The following is an 18,608-nucleotide window of genomic DNA, read 5'->3' as shown; positions in this document are numbered from 1 at the left end:
TTACTATACATTTCTTTCATTTGATTTCCTAATACAAAGTTCCTTGCATTTATCTTCATTAAATTTCATCTTACCACTTTCTGTCCACTTCTCCAAGTTTAAAGTCCTGCTCTACAGAAGGTTTAAACTCCTCTTCAGAATAGCCTTTCATAAATATTCCATAAGTGTTCATATCATTAATGGAAAATACAAAAAATAATCAGGTCCAAGATAGGCCTTTGATGTAATCTCTCTTAAAATGTCCCTGTGAAAACTGATAAAGCATTGGAAAGAACTCTATATGTGCCCTCTTTCAATCAGATGGATATATATTTCCCATGATTTCCTCTAGACAGTATTTCCCTAATTTGCTTGTCATAATACTAAGTACAATAGTATTAAAAACTACCTAAGTTCAGTAGAAAGATATTAAAAGGCTTACTAAAAGAGATAGACTGTGTCCTTATTCCCATTAGGCTAGTTGCTTTTCAAAACAAAAAATTAGATTGACTTGAGGTTATTTGGTTTGATAAATTCATATCAGCTATTTCTGACTGCCTTCCTATCCTCTCAGTGATGGTATTCTATTATCTTTTGAGATAGATAAGAACTAAGCTGATGGATATTAAGTTCTGCAGGTCATCTTCTTTCTCCTTTTTGAAGATAGATATTATACTTGTTCTCCCTGTTCTTGGACCATCCCATCCACATTCATTCTCTATGGTGACTGCTAATAGTCCAGATATTGCTTTGGCATAGCTTTTAATGGATTCATTTCTCCAGGCTCTTCCAGCTTGAATAAATTTAACTGTATTAAGTAGTCTTTAATCTGTTTTTTCACTCTTCTCGTTTCTATCCCTATTCTCTTCAAACTTATTTTAAATATCTGCTCATAATTACCCTTTTGCTTTGAAATGAGGGGCAGAAAAAGCATTTTATACTTCTGTGTTCTCTGCAGCCTCCCTTATTTGCTCTTCTAACCTCACAAGTAATGGAATAAAAAATTTTGTTGTCTCCTTTCTTCCTAAGTAGTCATAGGCCATTGCCTATCTGGCAAATAAAAAATTGCTGTACTTCATTCGTGTCATGTTAGTACCAGAGAAATTTGGCAGTTTTGACCCAGAGCTAAAGATCCGTGAACCTTCCTAGAACTGCTCAGTAAACTTAACTCCACTGTCAATGTTGTCAGTGACATTAGTGATAAAGCTGAAGGAATAGAATTTTACAGAGTGACTGTGGTCTCTGAATCATCAGAAATGTCAGAAAATGTTCAGAAAAAAATGGATTTGTATCCTTATTGGGAAAGTGGGATAGACTTGCTTATCTGGGGAGAACAAAAAAGACGGTCTGGAAAACTTGGTATCAGAGTAATGATGTGGGAAAACCAGTCAGGCAAACATTTGTTCTTGTGGCAGCAAGAGAATTCCTGCCCTGTATTTCCCAATTCCTGTATTTGTGTGGTAAAGCTGAAGTTATCTGTAAAAGGAGGATAAGTGGAAATTTTAAATCTGTGTAATAATAACTATCATTAAAAAAAATCAGTGCCAATTTTCATCCTCAAAGAAGTTACAAATACCAAAATTTTGCTTCCTTAGAACATGTTCTATTAGAAAAAAATCTAGCGTTTAATTACAGTATTTTAGTTTTCAGTATTAACACAAGCTTGTGTATACACGTTAGTGTAGTCTTTGCATACAAATAATCTTCACAATAAAACCTCTTTCTGTTAATCATTACATACCTACTCTAGAATTAGTTGCACCCAGTATTCATCACTGAGAATGTGATACACTAAAACTTATCAACTAGTAACTACAAAAACATGACAAAGATGCAACTGTGAATATAACCTTGTAGGATGGCAGATAAGTGAGATTTTGGAATAAGAAGGGAAAAGTCAATATTACTGTAAATTGATAAAGCTGGTAGTGCATTGCTTCACTTAAGGATTCTTTGGAAAGCACCAATCCAACATAAATTATTTCTGATTTAAGGAAAAAAGGACTTATTTTCATAGATTTCCAATCTGTATACATTACAGTGATCCACACTATCTGTTTTAATGTTTTCAAAATCTTTTGGTTTTTATATGAGTTTGCCAATCATTTTTAGCTTTAGTTCCTCTCATAGTTATTCTCTCTGTACATCTGCATGTATACCAACAGCCTGCAAATAACTGGCCTATTTCAGTGACATTTGGAATGGGGATAGATATCTCGGACACTGCTACAGTCCTAGAAGCTTTATGAAAATTTATGCCTAGAAAATGGAAAAAATCCCAGATTAGTACCTCCTGTAGGAGGTAGAAAGCAGAACTCAATTATTTTGTATTTTATTGGTAACATCCAGGTAGCAAATTAGTACATGCATCTTAATCAGCCAGCAAGGGAACACACAACTAGCTGCTGGACATGTGGTCAAGGATGTTTAGATTGGATATTAGGAAAAATCTCTTCACCAAAAGGGTTGTCAAGCGCTGAACAGGCTGCCCAGGGAAGTGGTTGAGTCACCATCCCTGGAGGTATAGAAACGATGTGTATATGTGGTGTTAGGACATGGTTTTGTGGTGGACTTGGCAGTGCTGCATTTACAGTTAGACTTGATGATCTTAAAGGTCCTTGCCAACCTAACGATGCTATGATTCCTATCCCATTAAATTAAACCTTGCCAGGGCATAGGCACTGGAAGTGCTGACCACTCAGCCTCATCTGCAACCCGCAGGATATTTGCACACTTGCTTTAAGCATAACATAAAACTGCATCCAAGTTACTGGATTCTGCAGCTTTACTCAACCCAAGGAGACAATTCTTTCTGTTTCATGGCCTGAAAGTGACAATGTGCAAGACAGCCATGCATTGAGAATTTGAACAGACTGACCCCAAACTTACCAGGGAATTCAAGGGCCCTCCTGAACCAAGATGCTGATTCACAAGACAACAGGCTTTTTGCTAACTGCAAGACTTCTGTAATACTGTATGCTTATCTTTCACTTGGGACATTGATTTGTAGTAAAACAGGTAACATAAACAGAACTTGACAGTTTATGCTGTTATTTTCCCTGTCCAGAATGGCTGTCAGGAGTCTCCTTTGAGCAAAATAAGCATCTGAAGGAGTCCAAAGAATTAAAATCAAAAGACAATCTCTTTGTTCACTCTTATATACTTCATTGTTTGCCTATCTCCTCTTGTCATATATTTGGTTATGTTACAAGACAATTACCTTTGTGCATGTTGTGTTGCATACACTTCTTGTACTGCAGAGAATGAAGGCACACAGAGGCAGAGGCATCTGCAGTCTGCTTCTATTTCTTTATTTGCTCAGTACTGTGTTTCCTTACATTGTCCAGAATTTTGTCAGGGCTTGATCCAAAGTGCAGAGAGCCATAGAATCACAGAGAACTTCCCACTTTCTCAGCAAAGCCCAAGTATGTGGTTTTCATTTTTGAACAGGAGTTTTAGTTGCAAGTCAGACCCTTTTGGTTGTTTTTTAATGTCAGTTTTTGTATTTTCCCCAAAATTGAAATTCTCTGATAGGAAATAAAAGAATATGGTTGTGTATATATATATTCAACCTATAAGTTATATTAAATTGTATACATGAATAACCTTTACTTATTAAACATTTTCTAGTAAGATTAGTTTCAGCTTTATCATTCTGTCTCAAAGTTTAATACCTGTAAACTTCCTGGACTGTGACTAGGATGAGTAAAATGAAAGTAAGTTTGTAGTAAGCTTTAATTTATTAAAGAATCATACCCCTAAAATACTTCTCAGTTTGGAATACAAAGAACCTGTCATGGAGCACTGACCACATCTGGCTCTTCAGAATGGCCTTTCATGTGAGCTAGAGGAATTCCTTTTCATCAGGATGAGCTCTAGATAGCTGAGAGAGAGAGACAGATGGAGATAAAATAATGAAAAACCCCCAAACTATATGTTTTCTAGACAATGAATGTAGACCAGTGATTTAGCCAATATTGTACTCTCCATCTTTACCACCAGCATGTCAACTTTCACAGAGTATGGAAACTTGTGTACTATCACTGAGAAGTTCCAATTTCACTCAATAGGTAGAGAACCATCATATAAATTATTCTGGTTATTTGTACTTAATGGCAGTGTGTTTTTTCCTTTGTCTAGCATGAAGAACCAAGATGTCCCTTTCTTGGTCACACCTGCTCATTTCTCAGATAATGCCTTCAATTTATACTTCTTGGAAGAATATGTTGTTACTTGCATTTGTAACTGTTTGAAACTGAATCCCTTGAAAAATGTAGTAGGGTACCACAAGAAATTTCATGAATGAACCTCAGATTTGAACTAAACTTCATGTTCTCCTGTGTCTTATATATGCAGTGCATATGAGAACTAATTCCATGTCCATTAAAATCAATAAGTGTCTTTTAAAGGCTATTTCATAATTTTATTTCTGAGCATGAAGAGTCTCAAAATATCAGGCTATTAATTTAAGCAGCTGCATATGAATTCTGGTATTTAGCTTTAGACAGACACCTCATAATTTTCAATTTGCTTAACTGGTTTCAAAATCATAACAAAATTTAGCTGACATAATTTTTTGACTCCTGGAGGATGAAAAACCTGCCCAAATCTGGAGGATAGTAGGACCCCCTTTATATATGGTACATGTATGTATTTTGTTTTCTCATTCCAGGTCATGGAACCAAAGGAGTGTTTGAACTTCTTTCAGGATGGCGTCGAACCAGAGAGAATCTGCCATTCAAGGACAGAGTAGCAGACGCCTACTCAGATGTCATGGTCTCCTACACAATGACAAGCTCCTTGTATTTTATAGCCTTCGGCATGGGTGCAAGTCCTTTTACCAACATTGAAGCTGTAAAAGTCTTTTGCCAGAACATGTGTGTCTCTATCCTGTTGAACTACTTCTATATCTTCTCCTTCTTTGGCTCCTGCCTGGTCTTTGCTGGCCAGTTGGAACAGAACCGTTATCACAGCATCTTCTGCTGTAAAATCCCTTCAGCAGAATACCTGGACCGAAAACCTGTGTGGTTCCAGACCATGATGAACGATGGCCATCAGCATACTTCTCATCATGAGACCGACCCCTACCAGCATCATTTTATCCAGCATTTCCTCCGAGAGCATTACAATGAGTGGATTACTAACATATATGTCAAGCCATTTGTGGTGATACTGTATCTCATCTATGCCTCTTTCTCCTTTATGGGGTGCTTACAGATTAATGATGGAGCCAACATTATCAACCTTCTTGCCAGTGAGTCTCCAAGCGTCTCCTATGCCCTCATACAGCAAAAGTATTTCAGCAACTATAGCCCAGTGATAGGTTTCTACATTTACGAACCTCTTGAGTACTGGAATGGCACTGTGCAAGAAGACCTAAAAACACTAAGCCAGGGGTTCAATACAGTGTCCTGGATTGAACAGTATTACCAGTACCTTCGAGTGGGTAACATCAGTGCAACCAACAAAAGTGACTTTATCAACATCCTCCAGAGCTCCTTTTTAAAAAAGCCAGAATTCCAGCACTTCAAAAATGACATCATTTTCTCCAAAGCTGGAGATGAGAACAACATAATTGCTTCTCGTTTGTACCTGGTGGCCAGGACTAGTGAAAACACACAGAGGGAGGCAATAGAATTGTTGGAGAAGCTGAGACCCCTCTCTCTTGTACAGAGCATCAAATTCATTGTGTTCAATCCTACTTTTGTTTTCATGGACCATTATGGTTTATCAGTAACTATGCCTGTCCTGATTTCTGGTTTTGGCATCCTGCTGATGTTAATACTGACCTTTTTCCTGGTTATTCATCCTCTGGGAAATTTCTGGTTAATTCTCAGTGTCACCTCAATAGAGCTGGGTGTCCTTGGCTTGATGACCTTATGGAATGTAGACATGGATTGCATTTCTATACTGTGCCTTATCTACACTTTGAATTTTGCCATAGATCACTGTGCACCCCTGCTTTATACATTTGTACTAGCTACCGAGCACACCCGAACTCAGTGTATAAAGAACTCCCTCCAAGAGCATGGGACAGCCATTTTGCAGAATGTTTCTTCTTTCCTTATTGGGTTGGTCCCCCTTCTCTTTGTGCCTTCAAACTTGACCTTCACACTGTTCAAATGCTTGCTGCTTGCCGGCAGTTGCACACTTCTGCACTGTTTTGTTATTTTGCCCGTCTTTCTGACCTTTTTCCCACCTTCCAAAAAGCACCACAAGAAAAAGAAACGGGCCAAAAGGAAGGAACGAGAAGAAATCGAATGCATAGAGATTCAGGAGAATCCTGATCATGTTACAGCAGTCTGAAAGGCTTAGTAAAAATAGTAGTATATTCTCTTTTTAAAAAAGCATTGCACAGAGATGCAGGGAAAATAGAGCAAAGATCTCAGCTGCTTGTGCTGGCCAGGTCTGACACGGCAAAGGAAGATCAAGAAGGGGTATTCATGACATATAAAGGTGCAAACTTTTTTTAACAATAATGAAAGTAAAATTAATCTTAAATGTTTTCTTTGGATCCTCATTCTTCATTGGGCAAGAGTCTGTTAGCCATTAAGTGTTCCTGAATCTCAAACTGTAGTTGTAATGGATGCTGCTTGATCTGTCGTACTGAAGCAAAGCTGAAAAAAACGAAGAGTTACAATTAAGTAAAGAGTAGAGAAAAAGACAGATTTGTTTGATAGAATTGTCCATTGGGGAAAAAAAAAAAAAAAAAAAGAAATTACAAATGAGAAAAGGGAACAAGACCAAGAAAGATAAAAAAAATGCCATGCTATTTTTTTCTTATTTTCTTCAGAAGTTGGTTAAGGTGAAACCTATGCACTTGGGAAGTAGATGTTTAAAACAATCTAAGCCAAAGTACTTCCCAATTATAGTATACCATGTATATTTGCAACACCACAATTAGAGAGTTATTGTGAATATGGATGGTAAAGTTATACTGTTAAGGGATAGAGGTACTGCTTATACAAGAGAATAATCATAGCCATTTGGAAATTTAACATCTAATTCCTTTAAATGTAACACATGACTTTTATCCCAAGATGTTACAGCTGGTTGTTAACACCATGCATACATTTTTGGTAATTTTGAATTGCAAAATTCCCCTTGAAATAGCAGATCTCACAAAACTAACCCATGCCATTATCACTGCAGCAGTATTTGCAGTTCCTTCAGTGTAACACTTCTGAATTCTAATTTCCCAGTGTTGATGTTAAATACTGAATATTAATCAAGCAGGCACTTTAAATGTAATGATGGATTGCATATCACAGGCATAATGTGATCGTGTAACAGCTGAGTCAGCTCTGGAGCACCTGCACATTATTATAATTATATATTTGGTCCAATGGAGGAAGGTATATGTTTGCTGGTACTTGCAATATGCTGCAGAAAGTGGGATTTTCCCCTTTAAGCAAAACATCAGTCTGACACTTGCCACACACACAAAAAGACCTTGTTCAGGTTTGCACGGGGATGAATCACCTCTTGGTTGTAAAAAGACAGATTGGTCCCCTGTGGGAAGGGGAGGGTGAAATTTCTTTTTTATTATTATTCCTAAATATTTGAGTGTTGATCATCTGCAACATAAAGCTTTGTTACAGCAGTTGACATTTCACAGGAGAGTGCAGTAAATACGCAGTTACTATGTGACACTAGAAATAGTACTGTAAAGAACCATGAATGACTTTTTCTGCTTTGTAAACTATACAGCTTAATAGCCCAAGAGAAGGGATGAAAACAAACCTAGTGATTTCAGTCTGCTCATGGCCCAGTTCTGCACTGGAGCTTGCCATGTCCATCTCTCCTTTCAGTATTTTAAAAGGGCTTGCTTTCTACTCTCTGGAATATGGTATAGCATCACCTACACAAGCAATGTCTTCCTGAACATATAGTATCCATGAGGACACTATATAAAGATATCACCATATGGAGTGTTTATATCTACTCTGTATTATTTGTGGGTACTTTTAAAAGATGTCTGGAAGCTTTCTGCCTTCCAAAATGTGTATACTTGTCTATTTGTGGCTGGTTAAGTCAGTCTCAAACCTACAGTTTGCTGATGAGGGTGTGTGCATATGTTTTCCTAAAAAGCTCTCTGCAAGAAGTTGATTCTGTTATGTGACATCTCACCTCTTCCTACAGCTTCATAGTTAGGGAGAGCTGGAAAAATTCACATGCAGCACAAAAAAGCCATTTGAATGCCAGTTCTAATATTCCTTAGCTGCTTCTCTTTCCAAGAAATGCAGTTGCTCTCTTCTCTGTACTATCAGTACTTTGCCATTACCATTTGCCAAAAATGACCTCTGTGTTTTAAGAGTGGTCAAAGGTCTTGATTCTTCAAGGAACCATTTGTGTGCAACAGGTCTTGGAGAAAGATATACTTGCTAAATAGGCAATGTTTCCAAAGTTTGAATCTAGATCAAAACTTCAGGTGTGGCTAGATCAAGGTTACAGGTTTGACCCAAAATGTTCAAGGGCCAGCTGAAAAACTGAGGCCTTAAAAGTTTAGTAAGGTTTAGGAGCAGGGGATGTTTTTATGTTGGATTATGGCTGAGATGTGTTCTAATTGGGAGGTATTTACCAACCTTGATCTGCATCTTGAAGACATTGTGCAATATCCATCATTTTTATAACAGTTGGTTATGAATGTCAAGTTTTCTATACCTCTTCTTACATTTCCTTCACTGGCCATACAAAACCTGGATTATTGGTGACCTTTGGGTATCACTTCTGGAGGTGTCACAGGTGAAGTTGCTGGTCTTCTCTTGTACTGCCCAGATGTATCCCAGGGATCTCTCTCATGCATTGTATTGAAAAAAGTAGTATTTTCCAAAGCTATCAAAGCCAGGATTCATCTCATCTAACTTTGCACATTGAAAATGTAGCTATTTATACCTGACCTTCCTTTACGGCCACAGAAGGACAGGCACTTCTGACCCATCTTACAGTTGTTCTTTAGGCTTAAATGAATTACACCTTAAAAAATGAATATTTTTCTGTCCATTGGTGATAAAGAAAGCTCAGCATGATTAGTTCAGACACAGACATCAGCAGTGAAGACTCATCCAGATTTGGTGAGATTAAACCCACTTGAAAAACCAAATATTTAGTGAAAGAGAAAATAAAAAATGGAAACTTGCCTCTTAAGCATCTAGGTTAGGGATAAATCCCAGGAGTAACTCAGCTCAAATTTTATGTTTGGCTTTTATGTAAAACAGATCGCTTAAAAATGGCCTAGCAGGAAATGGTGACCTAAATCAGAAGATGTCAATGCCAGAGGTGGTCTTACATAAATGAGTTAGAGTTTGATGAGATGTCAAACCAGCTTCTCTCTCAATATCAGTATCATGCATGAGCAGTAACACTTGTGTATACCAGACACGAGATATATAGATTACACCCTGGGACCAGAAGTTTTTTATTTCTATGTCAATGTTGGAGTGGAGCAGAAAACAAACCAGATCTTCCCTGGATGTCACTTTATTACTTTATTTATGAACCGTTCTCCAGATTCACCAAGAAAAGTTATTGCAGCTGTTACTCCTGCAGATATGTCAATCTTTTTGGAACAAGGAAGACTTTGATATCAAGCTACAAAATGATAATTTCGCTCTATAATTCAGTTCATAATGGAATCATTTGGGGATGGGGAGTTCATATTTTTTCATTACTCCTTTTTTTTTCTAATTTTGCTTTTAGTCCTTTCCAGTAAATTTTACCCTTTTCTGCAGCATCTATTCAGCTCAGCTGGAGCTATATAAGCACCTGTGGAGAAAGGACATAGCCCATGTAAATCAATGTGACACTCTGTTACATGCTTCATATTGGGTCTTCATTATACCCATTTTTTCCAGTTACCATAAGTCCCCTGGGATATTGAGCATATTCTTTTAATGTCTGATTTTATATATGGTCTACATAATCTGCCAAGAACTCTGTGTGCATTTCCTACTTGTTTTGGTTTTATTCCCTCGAAGTATATTGGTTTGAATTCATTGTTGAGATAACTCTGTTGAAGTCAACAGATTTATTACCATGATATATCTGGCTTTGCATGCTTTCTATCTGGTAAAAAGTAAAATCATAACAAACTAACCTCTTTCTTACATTGTTGATATGATTGTTGAACAATATATCTGTTTACAGCCGTTGTTGCATGCTGCATTCAGGAGGCTGCATTGAACATATATTTCTGTATTTTTTTTCTTTACACTTTCCCATGTGGTGTATTTTAACTTTAATTAATCTATTCCTCCTTCTTTTTCATTAGAGTTAAAGTCTTCACCTCTGTAGTCCAGTACTTGATGTTTCGTACATTTATTACTTAAGAAAGCAACATACTTTTTATGGCCAAGATAAGTATGGATGCATGCCACCTTGCATGTATAATTTGAAGACATTATTTTCAGGGTTATTGTTCTCAATAGTTTACTTAAAAAAAAAGTCCTTTTCAGGGTGTAACCTGCCACATGTTAATATCTATTTGGGTTCACTTGAACAATTCTAGTTTTGAAATTTTCTTCAGTGGAAAGAAACAGAACCAGGGGAGAAGGAAGAAATATACAGTAAAGTAGTTGTGTAATCAGGGTTCTTTTTTCCCAAAAGGCTTTCACTGCTCTACTCTTAATTAAGTCACACTGAGTAGTGACTCTAACATAATTAAGATTTATTTCAGTGGAGTTACTCCATATTTCACTATGACAAGAGCTTGGCTTATAGTCTTTACCCAAGCACCATGCTAAGTTTCTTTGATTAATTCTTCTGTAATTACAAACTTTAATAAGTTCTTTTTCATTGCAACACTAGGTTTTGAGTACCTCAAGTTCTCATTTGATGTCCTAGGAAACATTGAAAGGAAGCAAAGTTAGGCAGTTCGTGAGCAAATGACATGTTGTAATGCTGTGGAAAAGGGACATTTCACAGAGGCAATATATGCTCCAACAGGCTTTAAATAAAAAAATATGTTCAGGCTATCTCAGAAAATTAAGTTGAAGTGGAAACCAGGCAAAACATGTTTTTTGGGAGGTAGTGTAATCAAATTATGGACAGACAAAACTTTGATTATTCCTCCATATCATCTTACACAAGCAAGAAAATATTTAAACAGGGAAGGACACTGAATGTGGAAGAATCTCATCCATTACTTGAAAAGGTTCTTCTCACTGTAGTCTTGTATAAAGCAACTTGTACACACTCACAGACCAAGTGTGTGCAGATTGTCTGACTTCATGGGCCTCTCCATGACCTGTTTTCTATTTGTAGAAGTGTAGGGATCCCTACATCTTGGGTTTCACACAGCCCTGAGGAGGAGGGGAGGAGATTCAGAGCTGCTTCTTCACCTGACAAAGCTGTGAATGAGAACTGAAAGGTGCATACTACGCTGCAAGCATAGGTATTGCATGCCCCTGTTGTTCAATCTCTGCCTTATGAGCAGGAACATCGCAATATGGAGATATGCAGCGGTACCTACCAGGAACTGAGTGCCATAATTCGTAATTTCCCCAGGAGTAATCTGGAATTTACGATCACAGCACTTTGCTTGTCAGTAGCATACACCTCTGACCTGGAATAGTTTAGGGGCTTTTTTTAGAGGTGTTCTTTGAAACATCCCCATTTGTCATTACAGAGCCCCATATATCACCTCCCCTGACCAACACTGGAGAGGTACAACTGCTTCTTCCAAAACATCAGTAGAAGAAAGTCTTCTGGAAATTTTTCCTTTTAATCCTCAAGGCCTTCTTTACCCCAACTCTTTCTACCTCCTTCTTGGCTTAAAAACAAGGATCCAGTGTAAAACATGGATGCTTCTCCTACTCATATTGTGAAACGTCATTGTTTCACCCCAAGGTTGAGGTAGATTATGGGTTTTCAGGCCAAACACAGGGATACAGCCTTCTTTCCCAGACAGACAATCAACATCCGGCTGAAAACAAGCGAATGTGAAGCAGTTTGGAATTTCATCTTTCCTTGCTTGGTTTCCTCTCTTGACGTACCGGTGTACCCACAACACTGTTCTCATTTTCTTCCTGCTTCCTCATTAGAGAAAATAAAGTTTCTCTTTCCTGCTCCCTGAGGCTATCTTTCCTTTGCAGCTCAACTTATTTTGTACTTTAATCTTCTGTGTGTGCTGTCAACCTCTTCAAAATTTTCCTATTTATTTTTTAAGACTCTGAGAGCATAACCCTGTTGACATAAATAGAAGATGCTTGGATGCATCAAAATGCAGACTCTGCTACAGACTTAACTAATTTATAACAGCACCGAAATAGATAAAAACTTTCTCCAGAGAGAAAATTGTCTGTAAGAAAACTGAGAAAATATTTAATCTTAAATTTCCATTTTTATGTACGTTTTGTCTGATAAAATTCTACTCTTCCTGGTTCATTTTAATGTAGGCATTGCTTTCTTCTGCATGCTTTAATCATAGAAATGTAGAAGTTTTAGCTGCTTTTCTGTCTCAGAAACAAAAACAAATGAGCATTTCTTCATACCCTCAAAAAGAAAACATTGCCCCTGCTTGGAACATTTTGTGCCAAGTTTCTGCTCAGACCACATTTTCCAGGCTGAATTATACAAGCCTCTGGAAACAAGTATTCTAGTAGAAATGCTGATACAAGCTTAATTAGAGAAAAAGTGTTGGTACCTCAACAGTATCCTGCTTGACTTCAGCCCCTCTGCAGCACCCTGATGGATACTCCAGGCAATATTTCTAACACAGATTGATAAGGGGCTCCCCATAACTGGAAATACCACTATTTTGGCAATATCAGCTGTATAGTTCTCTGGAGCACACATCAGAGCCTACCATAATTACGTATAAAAGTCATTAACAGATTAGCACAGCTTTTGCTGGAGAATGGATATATCCCAACAGCAAGGTAGTGTGGCAGCCCTCTGCTGTAGGCCTGCTTCTCAGTTTCCCAGCTGTATATTGGATATTGCACTCAGTTCCTCTGTAAAGGGCAAAAAATATCACTTTTCTTTCAATAAGCTACTTGAGAATAGGACAGGAAATATTTTAGATTTAATCATGGATGGAAATTTTTTACGTGGGAATTTGTATAGACATGTCACAGAATCTCAGAATCGTAGAATGACAGAATGCTTGAGGTTGGAAGGGACTATCGGAAGTCACTTAGTCCAACCTCTCTGCTCAAACAGAGTCACCTAGAGCACATAACTCAGGATTGTGTCCATTTGGCTCTTGAATATCCTCAGGGAAGGAGGGTTCACAACCTCCCTGGACAACCAATTTTGATGCTCAGCCACCCTTACAGTAAAGAAGTTCCTTCTCATGTTCAGTCAACTGAAAAGAGAGATCTTGATCCAAAGCATTTTTCTTCTATTTCTCTTGTAATTCTGTCATGACACTTCTCTGACTTTATTTCCCTCCACCAGTGAAAACTGAACAATTTTTACACTTACCATACTGAAAATAATCTCTGACCTACGAAAACATTTTCTCTGCAAGAAGCAGACTTTGTCTTTTCAGCTTTTCTTTTTTTCAACTGCATGTCAAAGGAAATGTTGCAGCATCTGGCACAGCAGTACCAGTAGTATGTACCATTCAGACCACAGGTCCTCATTCCAAATGCGTAGACCCAAATACTAAATATACTAAATATGTAGGACTTGCAGGATGTGTGATTTTTGCCTCTGCAGAAAAAGAAAAGGTAGTTACAAAATTCCATTCTGTGACCAGATTAACTTTCCACCATGAAGTGCAAAAGAAATGAGTGACCAAGGTGCCAGCTTAGCTGCAGTTATTGTACCTGTGTGAGAACGTCAGAGAGGGCTTAGATAGCTGTGAAAGTGTAAACAGTGACAGTACCTAGCCCTGAGCAAGAATTTGTTGTCTTCTCACTACCTCAGAGGGCCATGTGTATAAAAATAAGCTGTTACCAAACAGCACCATGAATCTGGATCTAAGTCCTGGGCATGATAAAGTCAGTTGAGGCATAGAACTTAGGGTGTAACCAAGGCAGTTACTCTTATAGGTGATTCCAGGTTTTCTACTGACACAGGTATTGGAATGTAATATCTAAACTATTAAATATCTAGGGATGCACTTGCCATAGATTTGGTCCAGAAAATCAGTGCTGGAATGGTCCAGGAAGCATTCATACCAGACAGCTTCTTTACAGTTACCCATCTTTTAGACTATAGGAATATTTAATAGTATGGACATCGGCAGCCCATGTCAGCCTCATTCAGGGCCACAAGGCAACTCCTGACATTGCTTGGTTTACTAGCAAAGTTTTAACTTTGAACACCAATGCAGTCTATATTCATACTGCTATTTCACTTCTGAAGATCTTAATCTGGCAATGCACTCAAGTAAGTGATTTAGTTTAATCAAATTCTTAAGTCTCATGGACTGGGTCATCTTGAAATTTAAGCATGTACTGAAGTAGTGAGCTAAATATGGATGCACTTCTCTCTCTGTGCTTCAAGTTACATATGAACTTTGCAGAAAAAGAGGCCTTAAAAGAAAAGGTCTTTTTCCCATAACATACTAAATCCTGCAATTACAGTAGCAGTTTCACAATATGTAGAAAGACTGTGCCAAGAACATATATTTTTCAGGGTTTCAATATCCCTGATGTGAGACACCTCAGGGACGTTTTAGTGATTTGTTACAGTCATACAACACTCAGGCAAGAGCGAAGATTTGCTGAGCACTTTTCCTGGAAAAAATAGCAAGATATTTCACTCAAAATTAGTATACAGAATTTTATGATGTTAAAGCTCACTTAAAGAAAAAAAATGGAACATTTCATTTAATGTAATTCATTATTTCTTTCAAGTGATACTCTGGAGAAGTGCTGGATATGACTTTATTATGGAGAAGAGAAGAATTACTTGGTGAAGTTAAATTCAATTTTGCCAATTAAAAAAAAAGTAAAAGATAGCTTTGTGCCTACTGTAAAACTTGTCATAGCATCATCTATTGCTTTTTAATTAAATTAAATGTGAATGGTGGTATGAACGGGGCAGAAGTGAAGAATTCCACTACACATATCCTTCTGCATCTGATGAGGAACAGAATATGTAGGAAAAGAAAATCAAGTCCCCAGTCCTGCAAAAACAGAAGCAAATAACAAGCCATAAACATTGTGAATAATCCCATTGGCTTCACTGGAGATATCAAGATGTGTATAAAGATAAACCCATAAGTCTTTTCCAGTCTGAGGGATGAGATAAGCAGATATTCTAATCTGAAAAGGAGACAGAGTCTTGGATAGTCCTTCAGCATCCTTACAAAGGTTCAGTGCAATCGATCTCTGTTTCTTACAAGAAAAATGCTTTTTAAAAAACTTTGCCCTAAAATATAAGCTTGATAGAAACACAGGCACTATAAGTTTTTAAGAGAGTCTAATGAAAAACTGTCTTTTCATGAAATAAGTCTTCCCCTGTGATGTCTGTAGCCAGTACTTTACTGGAGTACATGACCAGATAGAGAGGCACATGTAAAAATATATCAAAGATCTTCCCTCCTAGGCTATAGTTGAACTAGGGAAATGGGTACCGCAATTCATCTAGCTCAGATAGCTACTGTAGGATGAGGGCCCTTGAATGCATCTGATGGCAGCTACCAGAGCCGGAGATAAGTAGTTCATACGCTTGAGAGCACATGTCTAAAGTAAGGTCAGACTAATCCCTCTGAGGCATCTCTGGTCATTGCAACTGCAATAAAAATGTTGAGAAATAAATTTTGGGTGATGGGCAACAGTCAGTTTGACTGTTCACTTTCTTTGTTGGGGGTTAAGATTGGTCATTAGGGCTCCAGCATGGCAGCTGAGTGGTTGGAGCCCTGCAAACAACGCAGTTGTGAGTAGCTGAGTCAGTACAAAACAGACTGAATTAATCAAGTACTGTGGGGAAGATGACGGTCATTTTTTTCCCATTGTTACTTATGTCCATTTGCACCCAATTTCAATCTAATGCCTGTTTCGGTGTTTGGTTGTTTTGGGTTTTTTTAGCCCATAATCATCTTTTCTAGCTCCCTTGAAATTGCAGAATTTGCTTAAAATTTTTTGGTATTAGCATTAGGTGTTTAATTACTGGGATTTCTCAGGTGTAGGCAACTTTACTATGCTACGAATAAACACCATAGGTCAATATCGATTTTCTTCAGTTATAAATCTCCCTTGTTGCTGAAAACTGTTAATTTTCAAGATAATACCATGACTATATTTATCTAACAATCTTTGCTGATCTTGAAATTCTATACCGAGTAGTTATGTCTTTTAAACACTGAAATCTACAATAAAATATATTATTCTTAAATATTAGAATTTTCCTTTTCTTTAATAGAAAGATTTTCAGTATTAATGCATATTACGGGACCATTTTGTCAGGTGCCTTTCCCCTTACATTTAGTTTTAAAGGAAACGAACAAGGGATTTTTCAAGAGCAAATGTGGAGCTGAGACCTTGGGCAGCACCAGGGACTGGCATTTCCTTCCTCAAAAAGGTACAGGGCATTTCAGGGCTTTGGAAGAGTGGGTCAGACCCAGGGAACTGGCAACCCTGTGCTGGCATATGGCCCCTCACAGGCTATCAGCAGATAAACCAGTTACAGGTGCCCTGAAGCTATGCTAAATGCAACCAAATGTTTAAATTTTCCAGACAGAGCTGACTAGATAATCGTCTCTACAGGACATAATCCAGTTCCTTTCTTCACCGACTGTTCATGCCAACACCTTCTTTCTTGCCAAGTTCTCTCTCCCTTTCACATTCAGGCTTCTCCCCTCTCCTCCTCAGCCCTGGTAGCTCTTAGCTCCTCTTCCCACAGTGGTAGATTGGGAGTTCGAGCCCTAACAGTGAAAGGCATGGGACATGGTTTCCTCATGTTTTCTCTGACCATCTCTGGGAAACCGAAGGGAACCTGCTCACATTGTGCTCAAGACTGCCCCATGGCTATGAGATCTGCTGCTGCCTCTGTGCTATCACTTCTCTTGCTCCCAATAATGGAGCTATCAGAATAAGCATCTCTCTGGACCTTGAGTTAATAGTGAGCTTAGAAAGACACATTACATTGTGCATTTCACATTTATTCACATTTCCCCATCAAATGCAAATGCAAATGGTAACTTTTGGGTTTTGCCTTGAAGTCTCTGGCTGTATCCTGAAGACCTGGTCCTCAGTATCCTGTCTAGAGGGAACCCACTGGACTTACACTCTGTCCTTACCCATGGACCTGGTTTTCTTTCAGATGAAAAGGAGGGGATGGTGGAGGATCAGAGGACATGACCTTGTCAGTCATATCAGAGAGGACACCTGACCCAGGATGTAGGCCTGTCCATCTTTGTCAGGCTGTTTTTCACAGATATGCTTAATTTCCACTTCTAAATCAATCATTATTTCCAGCTATTGACCCCAAAAGGAACTGAAAAAAAAGGCACTGCCAGAAAGCTGCCTCTCCTAGTTGTTGCTGGGGATCTCTTCTTGGTGAAAGTGGCTAGTTGTCATCTCATGTGGTGAAGTAGTAACTTTATAATGTATTTGAGCTGCAAAACATCTCCACTGCCAAACACTGGTAATATCAAGTGCAAAACTCAGATGCTAGTAGAATAATACTGAGGATGTTCAGCTGAATTGCATGAAATTTTGTCATCGAAACAGTACAGCTCATGTTGTGAATCAATACTCATGCTACAGCAATTTACCAATTTTATGCTTAGAAATTCAGGACTACCAAATAGCACAACCTACACCATAGGCTCTCAGCTGTAGCAACATATCTGCACTGATCCCGTGCCAAGTGCCCTCTTGTCAATCCATTGACAGGTTTTTCTGAAAATCAGGCTAATCAGCTTATTAGAATGGTTCCTGTATGTATGACCAGAAATCTCAGATGATCTAAATCAGCCTGAATTGTATAGCTGCAAATGAAGCACACTTCTTTACCTCCTGAGGTAAAGAATTACTTAGTCCTCAGGTGTCTGTCTGACTTAAGGCTGTCATATCATAAATGTTTAACCAACCAATTTATAGCATTGCCATAAGAGTTTTTTTTTTCTGCCATTTACTTTTTTCATTTAATTTAACTAATTTAGTGCAAAGTACACAATTTTCTCCATCCTTCTTCTCCTGACAGATTTATTTGAAGGGGAAACATAAAAGAATTTTCCTTGATTATATCATAGCTACTTATACAGTCTTTCTTGGGACTAGATGTTCACACCAGCCAAAATGAATGAAGCAGAGAGCTACTGTTGCCTCAGAGGCTCTGGCTTTGCAGAAAACTAGAAGTTAACACAATTTCTCCTGGCTGGAACTGAGTGCTTCCATTTCTACTTGTATTTATTCTGTGCTAGTTCCACTTTTGTGAGGGAGGATGCAGATTTGACCCAAAGTAACAGAGATAGATATCCTCGAGAATTAAAGTGCTTTCTTCATTCTTTTATGAGGAATACCAGAAACTTCACAGGTTGCTATGATTAAGGTAGCCCAGGACTGTGGCATGAAATTCTCCTCTTAATTGTGAAAAGTTTGACACAGCTTTCTGTGCATGGTACAAATGAAACAATCAGAGCTTCCTTTCAACCAACAATTGTACTCTAAACATTGGATCCATATGAATTTAGGTGGTAGGTTGATTGATGGACCTTAGATCTTCTCTGA

At 38.0% G+C, this 18,608-nt stretch overlaps 1 protein-coding gene across 1 annotated transcript in view; it reads left to right on the top strand.

The window, feature by feature from the left end:
- Positions 1-6,285, top strand: part of PTCHD4 (patched domain containing 4) — a 78,217-nt gene extending 71,932 nt beyond the window's left edge. The window contains exon 3 of the mRNA XM_010013828.1: positions 4,652-6,285. Within this exon, the coding sequence (XP_010012130.1) occupies positions 4,652-6,285 (1,634 nt within the window). The remainder of the gene's footprint in view (positions 1-4,651) is intronic.
- Positions 6,286-18,608: the final 12,323 nt, after the last annotated feature.

The sequence above is a fragment of the Nestor notabilis genome, unplaced genomic scaffold (assembly GCF_000696875.1).
Source record: "Nestor notabilis isolate BGI_N333 unplaced genomic scaffold, ASM69687v1 scaffold12574, whole genome shotgun sequence".
NCBI lineage: Eukaryota > Metazoa > Chordata > Aves > Psittaciformes > Psittacidae > Nestor > Nestor notabilis.
Note: the sequence above shows the minus strand (reverse complement) of the source record. Positions and strands in the feature narration are given on the sequence as shown.